At 33.5% G+C, this 17,815-nt stretch overlaps 1 protein-coding gene across 1 annotated transcript; it reads right to left on the reverse strand.

The window, feature by feature from the left end:
* Nucleotides 1-3,107: 3,107 nt before the first annotated feature.
* On the reverse strand, nucleotides 3,108-13,261 carry LOC149780346 (uncharacterized). The gene is made up of 3 exons (XM_089937226.1): nucleotides 12,294-13,261; nucleotides 9,311-9,533; nucleotides 3,108-4,989 (listed from the first exon to the last, which is right to left on the reverse strand). Exons 1-3 carry the CDS (start codon nucleotides 12,757-12,759, stop codon nucleotides 4,737-4,739), a joined length of 942 nt encoding a protein of 313 aa, XP_089793352.1. The 5' UTR covers nucleotides 12,760-13,261; the 3' UTR covers nucleotides 3,108-4,736.
* Between the last annotated feature and the right edge of the window lie 4,554 nt (nucleotides 13,262-17,815).

Here is a 17,815-nt window from a genome sequence, read left to right on the forward strand (position 1 = left end):
CAAATCAAAACTCGTAAAGATTGTCTTTCTTAGTTTTAATAGGTGACAGGTAAGTTTAGTCAGTTCCCTCTATAGGTAAGTGTACACCTTCATATCGTAGGACTGAAATTCCACAGCCACTTGTTATGATGCTTGGCTAATTTAGAAGCATGTTAATGGCATGTTTTAGGCTCTATCATACGGAGGATCTGAATGCCTTTCAAAACGACACTTCTGTCTAGGATTTGCCTTGTCCGATATAACACCCACAGCCCTTGGGTTACGAATAATGCACTTCTATCTAGGGTTGGCCTTGTCGGATATCACACCCACAGCCCTTGCGTTACGAATAAGGCACTTCACAAAAACTGAACTACCGCTGCCTCCCATCCATTACGAGAGTTAAACAGTTAAACCAGAGCATGGTTGTACATAACCAGTCGGTTAAGTCTAGTTAGTAATTGCTTGGGGAAAACTGGTCAAATAACTCAGATAAATATGTTTAAATGTTGCAGTATCAAAATTCAAATCGAACTTACCCAAAGTCGTTATATATAACGCAGATAAATCATTAATTTACGACTCAATCATATTACCAACGTTTATTCAACTAGTCGACAACTTTAACTTGAATCAGAGAGGTGGCAATCAGAAATCCTATACAGTAACAACAAAAGCAATAAGTTCTAAGGAAAACAAGCCATAGTAAGAAACAATGAATCTGTGCATTATTTTGATAAGATTTTCCTTCATATACCATTTTTGCCGCTTTTGTAATGACGCTTTGGAATACTTCGTATTGGTCAGTTTACTATATTTTTTGCACGTCAGTGTATTTTCCACTGCATTTTCCACGGAAGTGGTTTTTCTTCCACGGCAGTTTATACCTGTAATAACACGAGTAGCGCAACCCGTCTGCATTGTCTTTACTATTTTTAGAGCGAATATTTTACATATGGAAAAGAGGAAAATCTCCCTATGGCAAAAGTTGCCTTTCTGCGTATGCAGCAAAATCAATATTGTATCTTTGACTTTAAAACTGAACACACAAGTGTTGTTGTTGTTGTTGTGGGGTTTAACGCCATTTTTCAGCACGATAGGCTATACATGGCGGCCAGTATTAATGGTGGAGGAAGAACCCGGAAAACCCCGGAAAGAACCACCGACCCACGAGAAGTGTTCCATTATACAGTATGAATTGTATATAGTTGATAGCCTAATCTATTTATACAGTATTAATTGTACATTCATGATAGTGTAATATATTTAAAGTCGCCAAACAAACTAGCTTTCTTTTATGAGGAGGAGTGAAGTATGCGTGATAGAGCTGAAGGAATGACATCTGTAGCACTTGGTCCTATAAGATATATTGTTATAGACTTTACCATGGAAACAAACTGCATTTGCATTGTCAGATTGCCAGATGCATACATAAAATAAACGTCACGCGGTATAAATATGAGTCAATGTTTATTTTATCCAGATCCAGTGACGATATACATGCAGCGACAAGTGAAGAATGGGAGACAAGATGTGGACCAAGCAAGGCCGTTATACAAACAAATAGATGGATAGACGGATGAATGATTGAATGAATGATTGATAAAAAGAAATATGAAGGATCGATGCGTGTCTGTTGGATGGTGGATAGATAGATTAGATAGATAGATAGATAGATAGATAGATAGATAGATAGATAAATAGATAGATAGATAGATAGTCAGATAGATAGATACGAAAATAGAGGTTGACTGGTTAATTGGTTGCTTTTGACGGCTTATTCGAGACATTATTTAACTATAATGTATTTAGCATAGTAGCCCCAAGCTATTCAGTCATTATCGCTGCCCCAGTCTGTGGAGTCATTATCGTAGCCCCAATCTATGCAGTCATTATCGCAGCCCCAGTCTATGCAGCCATTTTCTTAGCCCCAGTCTAAGCAGTCAATATCGTAGCCCCAGTATATGCAGTTATTATCGTAGCCCCGGCATAAGCAGTCATTATCGAAGCCCCAGTTTATGCAGTCATTATCGAAGCCCCAGTCAATGCAGTCATTATCCTAGCCCATGTATATGCAATCATTATCGTAGCCCCGCTATATGCAGTCATTATCATAGTCCCAGTATATGCAGTAATCATCGTAGCCCCGGTATATGTAGTCATTATCGAAGCCCCGATATAAGTAGTCATTATCGTAGTCCCGGTATTTACAGTCATCATCGTAGCCCCGGTATATGCAGTCTTTATCGAAGCCCCGATATAAGTAGTCATTATCGTAGTCCCGGTATTTACAGTCATCATCGTAGCCCCGGTATATGCAGTCATTATCGTAGTCCCGGTATATGCAGTCATCAGCGTAGCCCCGGTATATGCAGTCATTATCGTAACCCCGGTATATGCAGTCATTAGCGTAGCCCCGATACGTGCATTTATTATCGTAGCCCTTGTATATTCAGTCATTATTGTAGCCTCATTGTATGCAGTCATTAGAGTAGCTACTAATCGTAATTTCTTCTTTCGAGCGATACATAACTATGTGTGAAATATAACTATGTGCGAAATATAACTACGTGTGAAATTTAACTATGTGTGAAATATAACTCTGTGTAAAATATAAATATGTGTGAAGTATGACTGTTTGTGAAATAAAACAATGTGTGGAATATAACTATGTGAAATATAACTATGTGTGAAATATAAATATGTGTGAAATATGACTATTTGTGAAATATAATAATGTATGTGTGTGAAATATAACTATGTATGTGTGTGAAATATAACTATGTGTGAAATATAACTATGTGTGAAATATAAATATGTGTGAAATATAACTATGTGTGAAATATTACTTTGTGTGAAATATAATTATGTGTGAAATATATTTGTGTGTGAATTATAAATGTGTGTGAAAGTGCGAACTGGTTTAAGGAGAAAGAGTTTGTGATGAACGTAACTTTCATCTGTTGTAATTAAAACCGGTCGACAATTTCTATAAAATGTTATTATAATGTAATATGTATGCCATCTTTATCTAATATACATGTCATCTTTATTTAACGTGCATGTCATCTTTATCAAATATATAGCATCTATTGCAACAAATGGTAAGTAAAAGCCGAAGAACGATAACAGATTTAAAATTGCATTTAATTCACTACTTGTTGGAACATGAACATTTATATGAAGAGAACATGGACACATAAAAATCTTTAAAAGCAAACTATGAAAATGTCTTAGCTAAATGTGAAAAGAGAATTGCACATGTATCAGTTTCTAAATTTCATAAACCTTGGCAATGGCTTTAAAATGTTGTTCAAAAATGCCTGAAAGCTCTATAAATGCTTTCTTTGTTCGCAGTTGCATATAGAACCTGAAATTTAAGGTCAAATGTTCCCTTTTAGTAAATGCGTTACAATGCACGAATTAAAAATTTCCTCTCTGAAGCCGTATGTCTATATGCTGCTGTACGTTATCATACTAAATTGTTGATAAACTTCCTGATGTTATTTTATCCAATATGTTTTATCTTTGATATAGTTTAAATTGTCACAAATTGAGACTTCAAAGGAAACACTATCAAACATTTATATCATTCTGTTCAAAGCATGAACACATGTTCAGTTATAATTAGTTGTGACGTTTGATTTCGAGGAACTAAGGAAAATGTGTTAAATCTCGTTTACACTTGATACTTATTTAAAGACATCCGATGTAATTTCTATTACCAACATTTAGTATTGTTTCATTTGCATTTGACTCTTTAATAATTTTCTAAGAACTGTGAATGTTTAGCAACATAATATATCCATCCCCATTAAGGTCTGCCCTCAGCCTTGCATACTAATTGTAAGAAACCGTTAGTCATCCCAATTCCCAATACTTCTCTCAATAATTCTTCTAAATATATTTACATAAGAAATCATCCCTGACAAATGCGTGTACCTTTTAGCTACAGGTTAAAGTTATGATCGACAGCCCTATATCAATGTGATAAAAATTATAATTTTTTTTAAAGAAGTTTTAACAATACTAGTATAAATGTATACCAATATTAAAGTCTACCAGTATGAACGGTAACGTCTACCAGTATGAACGTCTACCCTCAGGAACAATATGCCATATGATCATTTGTCATTGATTAAATGACTACAAAAAAATAAAATGGCAGTGTGTACATACTTTGAATATAACATTTTCATCAATTTATTGGAAATAGTGTGCGTCAAAAATTGCGCAGCAATTAAGCAATACACATTAGGAAATCATTTAAGCAATACACATTAGGAAATGCATCTTTTTATAGGTCATTAATAGTATATTCTTTGCATGATGGTTTTGAAGAACATTCCTGATCGATACGTTTATTGTCTTGAGGATATTTTCTTGTTAAATCCAGACCAGCCAGCTGGTCAGTATTTGATATAAAATTAAATCACATGCATCAGATACGATGCGGCCTGTTGAAATCCTTGAAAATGTTTTGTCTTTCATTTTTAATTAATTTACATTGGACACTTTCCTATAATTGGACTCTTTCCTATAATAGGACTCTTTCCTATAATTGAACTCTTTCCTATAATTGGACACTTTCCTGTATTTGGACACTTTCCTGTAATTGGACACTTTTTCTCTTGCAACTTTAAATCGTTCACGGCTTACGTTCTTGTAGTTTCTTCTTGTATCTGTTCTAACTTTCGACTGAAGTTCCTACTTCCTTTCCCTTACGGAAGACAATGCAACAGTTCCGTTACAGATTTTCAAAGTGGGGGCGCTAGATGACTCATGCCGGGTATATACATTCGAGGAACCAAATGACGATGGGAAGAAAGTGGAGATGTTCCGTGCCGGTAGTACAAACTGTCGATGTTTGAGAGTAAATTGTGCGAAGATGAGTGGGGTACGTATGAACTCCAATATGGACTGGGTTGCAACATTCGGTGCATGCTTGCGTAGCTTCCAGCTTCTGCCAATAGCTCGAGACCCACTGCCGTCTGACGCTTCCATTTGGTTCTGGAATTGGACAGACAGATTTAATATAATTTGGTTCTACATAACGCATAAACATATGTGATAGACATGATAATTGAAGATTTCCGTAGTTTTCAAAGAATTACTGAGAATGTTCCAGTTTCTTATTTTTATGGACTGATGTAAAGAATCATATTTTGACTAGATACATATTTTGCTATTTTATATTGCATACAGTATCACAGTTATAATATACATGACCATATGCATATTGTACTGTTTTGTATTGCATAGTTACAATTTGTTTGACTAGATGCATATTGTACTGTTTTGTATTGCATAGTTATAATTTGTTTGACTAGATGCATATTGTACTGTTTTGTATTGCATAGTTACAATTTGTTTGACTAGATGCATATTGTACTGTTTTCCATTGCATAGTTATAATTTGTTTGACTAGATGCATCTTGTACTGTTTTGTATTGCATAGTTATAATTTGTTTGACTAGATGCATATTGTACTGTTTCGTATTGCAGTTATAATTTGTATGACTAGATTCATATTGTACTGTTTTGTATTGCATAGTTATAATTTGTTTGACTAGATGCATCTTGTACTGTTTTGTATTGCATAGTTATAATTTGTTTGACTAGATGCATATTGTACTGTTTTGTATTGCATAGTTACAATTTGTTTGACTAGATGCATATTGTACTGTTTTGCATTGCATATTTATAATTTGTTTGACTAGATGCATCTTGTACTGTTTTGTATTGCATAGTTAAAATTTGTTTGACTAGATGCATATTGTACTGTTTTCTATTGCATAGTTACAATTTGTTTGACTAGATGCATATTGTACTGTTTCGTATTGCATAGTTATAATTTGTATGACTAGATTCATATTGTACTGTTTTGTATTGCATAGTTATAATTTGTTTGACTAGATGCATATTGTACTGTTTTGTATTGCATAGTTACAATTTGTATGCCTAGATGCATATTGTACTGTTTTGTATTCCATAGTTCTAAAATGTATGACTATATACATATTGTACAATATTGTATTGCATAGTTATAATTTGTATGCCTAGATGCATTTTGTATTGCATAGTTATGATTTGTACGACTAGATGCATATTGTACTGTTTCGTATTACATAGTTATAATTTGTATGACTATATGCATATTGTACTGTTTTGTGATGCATAGTTCTAAAATGTATGACTTGATGCATATTGTAGTGTTTTGTATTGCATAGTTATAATTTATATGACTAGATATATATTGTACATTTTTGTATTGCATAGTTATAATTTGTAAGACTAGATGCATATTGTACTGTTTTATTTTGAATACTTATAGATCGTTTGAATCCTTGGTTGTTGGTGTTGCAATAACACGTTCACAAACAAACATCCACACATACAGACAACTATATATACTTACACTTACAGATTGATATATCTACTTACACACACATACAGACAACTATATATACTTACACTTACAGATTGCTATATCTACTTACACACACATAAAGACAACTATATATACTTATACTTACAGATTGCTATATCTACTTACACACACATACAGACAACAATATATACTTACACTTACAGATTGCTATATCTACTTACACACACATAAAGACAACTATATATACTTATACTTACAGATTGCTATATATATACTTACACTTACAGATTGCTATATATATATACTTACACTTACAGATTGCTATATCTACTTACACACACATACAGACAGCTATATATACTTATACTTGCAGATTGCTATATCTACTTACACACACATACAGACAGCTATATATACTTATACTTGCAGATTGTTATATCTACTTACACACACATACAGACAACTATATATACTTACACTTACAGATTGCTATATGTACTTACACACACATAAAGACAACTAAATCTACTTACACACACATAAAGACAACTAGATCTACTTACACACACATAAAGACAACTAAATCTACTTACACACATATATAGACAACTAGATCTACTTACACACACATAAAGACAACTAAATCTACTTACACACATAAAGACAACTAGATCTACTTACACACACATAAAGACAACTAAATCTACTTACACACACATAAAGACAACTAGATCTACTTACACACACATAAAGACAGCTAGATCTACTTACACACACATAAAGACAACTAAATCTACAATATATACACCAACAGTGCAAAACGTGATATCCCTGGATCCTATGAAAATTAGAATTTCTTATATATCTTGTACCAAGTAATAATAGCATGATCCCTTTTTATACTACTATTATTATTATTATTATTATTATTATTATTATTATTATTTTGCTGATGTGCCACACATGATGGCATTGTATTTTTTCCCTCCATTGTATAATGCTTTTCTCTTGTTCAAGTGACTTTTAAAGTTTACATTTTACATTGTTGTGTCCTAGTTGCATATTTTAAGACAGTAATATTTGTCTTTACATATTTGTGTCCTAGTTGCATAATTTAAGTCAAGAATATTATTTTACATTTGTGTCATAGTTCCATAATTTAAGTCAGCCTATGCGATTCATGTCATATAAATATATATATAACATTTAGTAAAAAATGACTATTGACTCAATATGAAACGCGCTGGTGCAATCTGAATGGACAAAGAAATGAAACACTTTGGTGCAATCGGAGTGGACAAAGCTCGTTTTCAAAATCCACGTTTGACTTAGATGTTCTTCTGGTACATTGCCTGCTTTACCTGCGATTATGTTTCTTTCATGTTAATTAAAACTAACATAAACCCAAAATGCCCATCTGGTGTCCTGATATCTGTGATATATCAAGCAGAATTAATGACAAAAATTTTCACACCATATGTTTGAAAGACAGGTAATCCTCAAGGAGCAATCATAATGATGGTTTTATCGGCAATTCCCCGAGGCAGCGTGAGATAAATTACTCAGTTAAAAATTGATCTTTCGCTTTTCATTACCTGTGCCTGTGGGATCTGATAAAATGCTTTATAATTATCGCCATGTTTTTTAGTAGCAGATATTAAAATTCAATGTGATATGACATTGCATGATGGAGAGGCCAAACCTTAGTTTGTTTTCTATAATTACACGATGGAAAGGTCAAACATGAGTTCTGTTTTCTACAATAAATAACTTGATTAAAATAATCATTTGAACAATTTATATAATCCGATTACAAGTAGTGAAGAGGTACGAGATGTTGCAAAGGTCAATGCAACCTTGATGTCATATTTCATACGCTAACACCTCATGTCAGAGAAATATGGAAGAAAGATATAATATACAGCAACCATCACCTTAAATTTGTGGCTTGCATAGCTTTATTGTCCAAACTGTTCAACTTATAACAAAATATGAGCTCAGAAATGATCATTAGAAAGAATTAATTAAAAAGTAGTAATTCAGTATAATATGATACTGCACGATGGCGAGGCCAAACCCTAGTCAGAAAACATGAATTTTATACCAAGCCATAATCCTAAATATTTTTGGCAAGCAAAATAGTTTTGTGCTAAAAAATAGTGTGATTTTATCGCACAGTAACATTTCGGCGGGAAGTTCTGGACATTCTTTTTTCGTGGAATCGTTTGTTAATGTGAGTCTTATCATATATATCCTTACATATGCAAATCAGGAATCTGCAATGTGTCTACAATTAATTATAACTGTATTATAAGAGACCGATGTTTGGTTCCATGTTATGTGTCTATAATTAATTATAACTGTATTATAAGTGACCAATTCTTGGAGTTTGTTATGTGTCTATAATTATTTATACCTGTAATATAAGAGACCGATGTTTGGTGCCTGTTATGTGTCTATAAGTAATTATAACTGCGTCATAAGAGACCAATGCTTGGATTATGTTATGTGTATATAATTAACTATAACTGTATTATAAGTGACCAATGCTTGGAGTTTGTTATGTGTCTATAATTATTTATACCTGTATTATAAGAGACCGATGTTTGGAGTCTGTAATGTGTGTATAATTAATTATAACTATATTATAAGAGACCGATGTTTGGTGTCTGTTATGTGTGTATAATTAATTATAACTATATTATAAGAGACCGATGTTTGGTGTCTGTTATGTGTGTATAATTAATTATAACTATATTATAAGAGATCGATGTTTGGTGTCTGTTATGTGTGTATAATTAGTTATAACTATATTATAAGAGACCGATGTTTGGTGTCTGTTATGTGTGTATAATTAATTATATTATAAGAGACCGATGTTTGGTGTCTGTTATGTGTGTATAATTAATTATAACTGTATTCTAGAGGACTAATGCTTACCTTCTGTTCTGGTACCACGTCTTCACTTGTGTGTCCGTTAAATTCAGTTTCGCAGCAAGCTCCATGCGATCCTGGACACTGAGGTACTTCTGTCTTTCGAAAGTCTTTTCTAAACTGTTTAGCTGATGGTCGGTAAAAGCAGTTCTTGCCTTTCGTGGTTTTTTGCATTTCGATGATAAATGTGAAGTATTGGCATCCGGAGATACAGAACTTGCTTCATCTTCTGTAAGATAAGAAAGTAATTGAAGTTATTGCTCTATATATATATATATATATATATATATATATATATATATATATATATATATATATATATATATATATATAATGGGTCTATTAATATTAATTCTATTAGTCTATCCTTATTAACCTTTCTCAGCATAATGTTTTATAGCATTTTTCAGATTTTCCAGCTACTGCTGTGGAAAATATAACAGTTATATTGTCTCTTTAAATATAATTTACCTACATTCAAATCTTGTATACTTAAAACAAGTTAGATAGTGATCTTCGCTCCATATAGAATAATATTGTGTACTAAACCAGTTATAGCAAAGTTCCAAACGCTGATTTCTATCATCATACATTTCAATTTACTTGACAGAGATATTTTATATTTGGAGGTTGGGAACATAGTAGCATGATAAAGCCCTGGGAAAAATGGGAAAATAACAGCAGATAAAAGTCTACCTTCAAACACATAGTCAACAAAAAAGTCCAAACCAAAAAATGGTTAAATAACAGTACATAAAATGTACACCTTCCCAAATATTCAACAGAAAAGTCCAAATGAAAAATGGAACATATTTACTTTAAAATAAGGTGAACTGGTTACGACGTCTTTCAAACAACAATGTCAATGCGCTGTTTCGTCACAGGACACGGTACAGCATATAACATGTATTTATAACTTCTCAATACAGTTGCATCTTTGTTAACTCACACTTACTTTCATGCACTTCAATTTTGTGTCATACCTTTCGTCAGTTTCTTCAAAGTTTTATTTGTAAAATTTAAGCCACCTTGAAAATAATTGACCATGAAATTTCAATAGTCTTCGTAGCTTGACATAATGTAACTCATATTTCCAGCGGGATGTGTTGTATTGTTGTTTACTAACTTATCAGTTAACTCACATATTCTTGAACACCAATGACTTATTCTTCAAAGTGGTTTGCGATAAAGTAACAAATCTCTTGTCATTGTTATGTTAATCTTGTGTTGAAAATCGTATACAGGTTTAAGACTGTTCTGTGACTATTGTTAACAGTCATACATTTCAATGTATCTGTTACAACAGCGCCTAATGACATTGTCACCATGCTTTTCATGGTCATCACCCGTGGAAATGTTTCCTAATCTTGAGTTAGAAGGGTTAAACAATTTTAAATCGATATAAGTTATCACTCAATCAGAGTTTTGCAAGTTCATAATATCCCACTAACAATCGAATGGACCTGCAATTCAGATTTGTTAATATGGAGCGTTGGATAAGAATCTTCTTTTGTTTCAATTATTGCAAAGACATAACTTGAAACTTCAGTAATCACTGCATCGATCAGAGCGGCCTTGCAACCACACAGATAGGGTGACGATACGAATGAGAGATTTCCATTAGAAGGTATAGCAACAACATTTCAAGAAGAATGAAGGATGACTCTGAGAGATGTGTTGAAACAAAGAACACGATGCTATCGCAGGAATTCTTCGATTAAAGTACACTATATATTGTGTACATTTTACAGAGCTTTACGACCATAAAACTGCTCCAGAGGTACGATCTGTCGTCGCCAGAAAGGGTCACAAATCAATGATCCTAAATGTGATAGAGGCGGGCTCAGTAACATCACTTGTATTGTACTAAACTAGAAGTATGTTACAGCTCTCTATCAGTGTAATTAATACTAATGAGCTACGATTTTGTTACCTGCTTCCTCCATAAATTTGTTATTGGATATGAACAAGATGACGTTTCGATACAGAACAGTGGAAGGAATTGATTGCAAAGATGGTTTTTGAAACAGATACACACTACATTGTCTTCTGCTGCCGTAATGGTTACGTCTGTTCGTTCCTGGAGCAATGGATTCATGGCAAAAGAAAATTGTATCTAAAGTGTAAAACTTGATGTAAATGATTAGCGTTAAAAAAAATGTTGAATGTGTGTAAAACAAAGAAAGATGACACAAATGTACACATGTATACACCCCAAATAAAAACACAAATCAGAGCATGTACAAACCAAGAAGAAAAAAGCTGAATAAGTACAAAACCTAGAAATATAAGACAAAATCAAAAACTCCCAAAATAAAGCAAAGATCACATAAAAGTCATCGATTCGAAATTGTTGCCGCGCATAAATATTACGGTGTATGGGACGATTTGCAAGTGTATTGTTTTCTAGTCCTACAAACTTCATATAGTTAATTGTCCTGAAAACTATACACAGGTCATAATCGTACACACTCTTTAGTGACTTGCATATAGTTTATGAAGACTTTTATATTATGATTATTACGTAGCTGACATTAGGTATGCAAACATTTGTACATTTATTTCGTATAAGTAGCTGTAATTTTATCATATAAACAATTAAGATACACGTGTGCAGTGTTTGCTTACAATTTTGCCGAGTATGTAAGTATGTATTGTATCTGTTTTATAACAAAAATATAAAACAAGGATAAAAACTAATCTGGCTTTGGATAGCTAAATAACAACAAATTAAAAATTACTAAGGAAATTCGATTTCTGAACAAAGCATTTATTTCAGTTAACAAAAAGACATGTTGTTCACTTAAATTGCATCTTAAATCTGCAATAAAGAAAACATACATACTTACACATACATACATACACATACACACATACATATATACATACATACATACATACATACATACATACAGACAGACAGACAGACAGGCATGGGCATAACGCCTGACACTGATAGATGTTCAGATTTCTACATGTTATAACTTACCGTCATCTGAATATGCTGGTGACGAACTTCTGCTCCTTGTCTTGTTTTGTAACTCATGAGAAGAATATCTAGGATTTCTGTTGCATGAATTGAATTCTTCATCTTTAGCACTGTCTTTGTCTTTATTTCCCAATATGTCAGTGATTAGAAACGATGGTTTTGCACTATATTTAGAATTACAGTGTGACATTATGACATCCCTCTTATCGGCAAAATCTTTTTTCAACTTGTTGCTGTGCATTCGTGATTTATCCGCTTCCTTATACTTTGTGACGTTGTCTAGTTTACAGCCAACCTTTGTATCCTCAAAATCATTTTCAATGTCCACATGTTCATCACCTTCAGAAAGCATACGTGATTCTTCAGGAGTCATGTTCGCATTTGTCGAATTTCTTGGATTTTGAATCATTGTATTGCTTTTGTTTTTCCACTCTTTGTATTGAATATCGCCCTTGGCTTGACACATTTGTTATCTGTCCTTCTGCAGCTTTTCTGTCTTCGCGTCCTTGCGCCTTTCTTTTACTTTAATTTCAGAATGAGAATTATCTGTCCATTCATTATACCTAACAGTATCTAACACCTTGTATCTATTTTCGCAGTTTATTTTGTTTCTGTGTTTCTTGAAGTTAAAATGTATTCAGATTTAATGCACTGATCGCACTTTGCTGCTGTTCACTACCAGACACGGAATATCTATCCGATCATGAAATAATTGTTTTATGCAAATTATTTCATACATCCACCAAATGAATAGGAAGCGAGCAAAAGCTATCCTCGCTGATTTTCAAGACGAGCTTGACAATCTGAAATGTGTTGACAAAGTGTTTAACATAATACATATGTTTGTTTCCTTTCTGAAGATGGCAAGCCACTTAACTGAAACGTGGGTAGCGTTCTTCCGTTTTATACTCTGACATCGTCCTTGGATTTGCAGTCCTTATTGACTCCAGAAATGATAATGACAGTGATAATGATTTACTTGCAAATTACATACTACGTTATCCGTTGATTTGTTTACTGTCCCTGAGAAGAAGTTAATGTGACTTTGTCATGCGATATCTTCGACAGCCTGCACCAGGTATGAGGACCAATGGAATCTTTTCTAAACTGAAAACAATCCAATAACATGCGTTGTAGTTGGTGGGGGCGGAGCCAGATACACACCAGACACGAACAGTCAAATCGATCGATCACAGAATGACACCATTTCATGATACAGTGATCAAGCAGGCGGTTATTATAGCATAAACAGTTATTATTGCCTCGTTATTGTGAATAGGTTGCAAAGAAAGGGAAACTTTTAGCAGGAGATTAGCCAATTATCCAATTGGCGTTAAACTATGAAACGAACAATGTGAAAATATGGTACAGATAGGCGGAATGATTTACGGCAGGAGGTCCTGTTCAACATATTGTTTGATAAATCAAAAGAGGACAAGAGGGCAAAGCTACGAGGGATATTTAAGTCATTTCACTGCTAATAAATGTGAAAGATTCACTGCTGTAGTTTATGGAATAAAACATTCTGTTGTCATAGTTCTCACTTCAGTCGACATTGAATCATACTCCGAAGAATTTTAAAAACTCAGCCAAAGTTCCTTGATTGTACAGGTTGAAAGAGAAAACAAATCACACTCTATTATAAAATGTTTGCTAGAAACGTGCTAGTTCCTAAAACTGTACAAGTTCTATACACGAGTTTTAGTCAACTTGTCTTATTATAAGTGACAATACACAATTCAGAATTACCTTAAACTCGTTCGAGTCAATCTTTAAATCAGAGAGAGCAAGACGTTGTTGTGCTGCAAAGGTAATCGGATGGACAGTGAGGATAAATTCAAACTACGGGCATGCCATTGTTGGTAGCCTACTTATTCACGACAATAAATTACCACTTATATCCCAAAACGATATGTGCAATGATTTTGTTATAGTTTCTAAACACTTAATTGCAGAGATAACAAAACGAAGGTACTTTAGACAAAAACGTTGCATATTTTACAACATTGATTATTATTTTCACATTAATGTACCGCTATCGTTGTTGCAACATTTCACTAAAACGAAAAGGAAAGATGTGAGTCGATCTTTCCTTCTTTGTTGACAAATACAGGAAGGTCTGTAAGCAGAATACGGTACAATTAGTTGCGAAGTAAATAAAATTATATTTTGGCAAGCTGGCATGGGTGAAGTCTGAAAATCAGAGTGTATAAAACAGAAAGAGTAAGGATCTGTTTTTTTAATTGTATCAAAGTCGTCAGTATAGTATATTGAAATAAATCATAATCGTAACTCACAAAATATTTGCCACTACTTATTACAGATTACTACTATTACGACTACTGTTACTACTAATACTATTACTAATAATAATGTCAGATTATATAATTCAATATATCTATACCACACAATTTTGTTATAAACATTTTACAGTTGTACTCCTTCAAATACGCGTCAGTTTGTGCGTGTGTACGTGTGTGTAATTTCATCTACTTATAACTTGTGAAACTTCATTTCAAGAAACACAAAATTGTATTTGTCCTTCAGTGAACTGAAAGCATCCTCACGTTTCCATCTCTAAATTCGGAAGCGATATTTATCTTGATTTAACTCTAATATCCAATTAGTTGCTTACTCAATATATAATATCTAATTAGTGGTTTAATCAGGGTGGGGGTTATAGTTCATTACTTGCAGTCGTATGTTGTTACGATGTTCGAAAACTTTTCTTTCTGGAATTTTACTTTCACACAGCGATCGGTATATCGATAATCCCCTTTAATCAGAGACGGTACAGTGCAAAGCATGTAAAAACTCCCTTTCATAACAATTTCTTCTATCCCATACCGAAAAGATATTTTTAGAACCGTGCCGTATGAGCTTTTACTACAATTATACTGATATAATTTCACGATTTTTAGATATTATCCCTTCTTTGACATAAATATTATATACACAATGCATAATGTACCACGTGCCTTTTTCCGTGACTGGTTACAGTAAACAAATACAATTTTGATTATAATTGAACCAATAGGAAATAATCCATTGCTAATAGCACTGTTTGTTGCGCCTAACAACCGGTGAATGAAGTTCGAAGTTTTACCCATGTCTGGTAGAATCAGCCTCTACCTTTTAAACCTTCACCCCTATACATGATTTTGCATTTCTAAGTCCTATTTATAATATGTCAGAAAGGTCGGTGCACAGATGTTTTCAGGTGATATTATTATTCCTACTGACGTATCGCTTTCATCCAAAGTGAATTAATTTCCAGTCTTTGTGATGGACTTCACGCGAGCGCGGAGGAACATCATCATTTCAATAGCAGTACTTGATGAGACTATTTCTACCTCTAGGGTGGTGAGTTTTGATTCAATAGGCATGAATGAGAATCGTTTTGCGCACTGACTTCCAATTTGCACGGATTAAAAGAGTCATCATGTTCTATTTAATAGTTTGTAAAGGGTCTGAATATAACATATCCCCTCACCTGTGTGGAAAGATGAGAGTTAGTTAGATTTTCACGCCTAGATGCATGAGTAACACAAACATTCTAGCGTGTATTTTCATCACCATGAAGAAATCTTTCGTTAATCTTCATTTCCTACTCAAAACCAACCTAGCACAAAATAATCAATCAACCAAATAAACTAAAAACCAGTAGCTATTGAAAAATCACAGGTATTTTGGTACGGTATGTTTAATTGAAGAAAAATTGATTCAAAATGGGGATTGTTTATATTCAGTTTTATACCCTATCTTTCTATGGTGGTGAACATCCCCTGAAAATGAAGTACATTTGGACACATGGTTATGCTAATCGGTTTTTTTTTTAAAATAAAGTTTCTCAGGCTGTCTGAGACAATACTGCAGAGTTCACATCGCTGCTAATAACTTTTAAAGAGACAGAGGATCATCATATAATGGAGACGAGTATGTACGTTTGATGAAAAAGAAGAAAGAAAAAAAGTCCGATAGGCGAGTAGTTAATGTTGTATATAGATCGTTACAAAGTCATTCATCCCAAGAGAAAGGATTTTCGCTTAAGTTAATAAACGCGCTCTTCGCATTATATTTGTGTTATCTCTGGTTATATATACTATATGTGTGTTTCGTATGTATGTATGTATGTATGTATGTATGTATGTATGTATGTATGTATGTATGTATGTATGTTTGTATGTATGTATGTATGTATGTATGTATGTATGTATGTATGTATGTATGTATGTATGTATGTTTGTATGTATGTATGTATGTATGTATGTATGTATGTATGTATGACTTTATTTCCTCTTCAACAGAGATTACATCAGATTAATCAAATTCAGGATAATACAAGATCATAAAATAGAACAGAAAAGTGACAAAAATCCAATAGTAATACTGTGTCAGCTACCGTATTGACAAAACGAAATATCTCAATACCTGCAATTATGCAAATCTGCAATCATTTGACTGAGCATGGCACTGATCTTTTAACAGTTGCTTGATGATGATAATATTTCGAAAAGTTAATACGTCAATATTGTTATGTGCTTAACTTTAAGTTCGAGATAGCAACGAAAAGAAAATGGAAAAATTATAACAGTGTAATTCCATATGTAGTTCTTTTCATATGACACATGCATTTATGCATATATACTTGTTTGCGCGTATGCGTGTGTGCATGCATTTATCTATGACTGACTGTCTAAATGACTTAATTACCTCTTCAACAAAGATTATATCAGGTTACTAACATACATATTATACGTATCATAAGATTATGAGACACAATATACATGTATGTATGTAGGTAGGTAGGTAGGTAGGTAGGTAGGTAGGTATTTATGTATGTATGTATGCATGCATGCATGCATGCATGCATGTATGTATGTATGTATGCATGTATGTATGTATGTATGTATGTAGGTAGGTAGGTAGGTAGGTAGGTAGGTAGGTACGTAGGTAGGTAGGTAGGTATGTCCAATGTGGATATGTGAGAAAGCTTGCCAGTAGCTTCTCGAGGGTCGGTGGATCTTTCTGGGGTTTTCCCGGGTTCTTCCTCCACCTTTAATACTGGCCGCCATGTATAGCCTATCGTGTGCTGAAAAATGGCGTTAAACCCAACAACAACAACAAGGTATGTATGTATGTATTGTATGTATGTATGTATGTACGTAGGTATGTATGTAGGTATGGATGGATGGATGGACGGATGTGTGTGTGTGCGTGCGTGCGTGCGTGAGTGAGTGAGCGAGCGAGTGAGTGAGTGAGTGTGTGTGTGTGTGTATGTATGTATGTATGTAGGTAGGTAGGTACGTACGTACGTATGTAGGTATTGTATGCATGTATGTATGTAGGTAGGTAGGTAGGTAGGTAGGTAGGTTGTATGTATGTATTTTATGAATGTATGTATGTATGTATGTATGCATGTCTGTCTGTCTGTCTGTCTGTCTGTATGTATGCATATGTATGTATGTATGTATATATGTATGTATGTATGTGTGTATGTATGTATGTATATATGTATGTAT

The sequence above is a fragment of the Sinohyriopsis cumingii genome, chromosome 16, assembly GCF_028554795.1.
Source record: "Sinohyriopsis cumingii isolate HCF-2022 chromosome 16, ASM2855479v2, whole genome shotgun sequence".
NCBI classification, from domain to species: Eukaryota; Metazoa; Mollusca; class Bivalvia; order Unionida; family Unionidae; genus Sinohyriopsis; species Sinohyriopsis cumingii.

What these genes read in the sequence shown, in the direction of transcription:
- LOC149780346 (XM_089937226.1), bottom strand. Translation starts at nt 12,759, where the DNA reads ATGTGTCAAGCCAAGGGCGATATTCAATACAAAGAGTGGAAAAACAAA. An exon ending in ACCAGCATATTCAGATGACG is followed by an intron (nt 9,534 to 12,293) that starts GTAAGTTATAAC and finishes CTTATCTTACAG; the next exon opens with AAGATGAAGCAAGTTCTGTA. An exon ending in ACGTGGTACCAGAACAGAAG is followed by an intron (nt 4,990 to 9,310) that starts GTAAGCATTAGT and finishes GTCCAATTCCAG; the next exon opens with AACCAAATGGAAGCGTCAGA.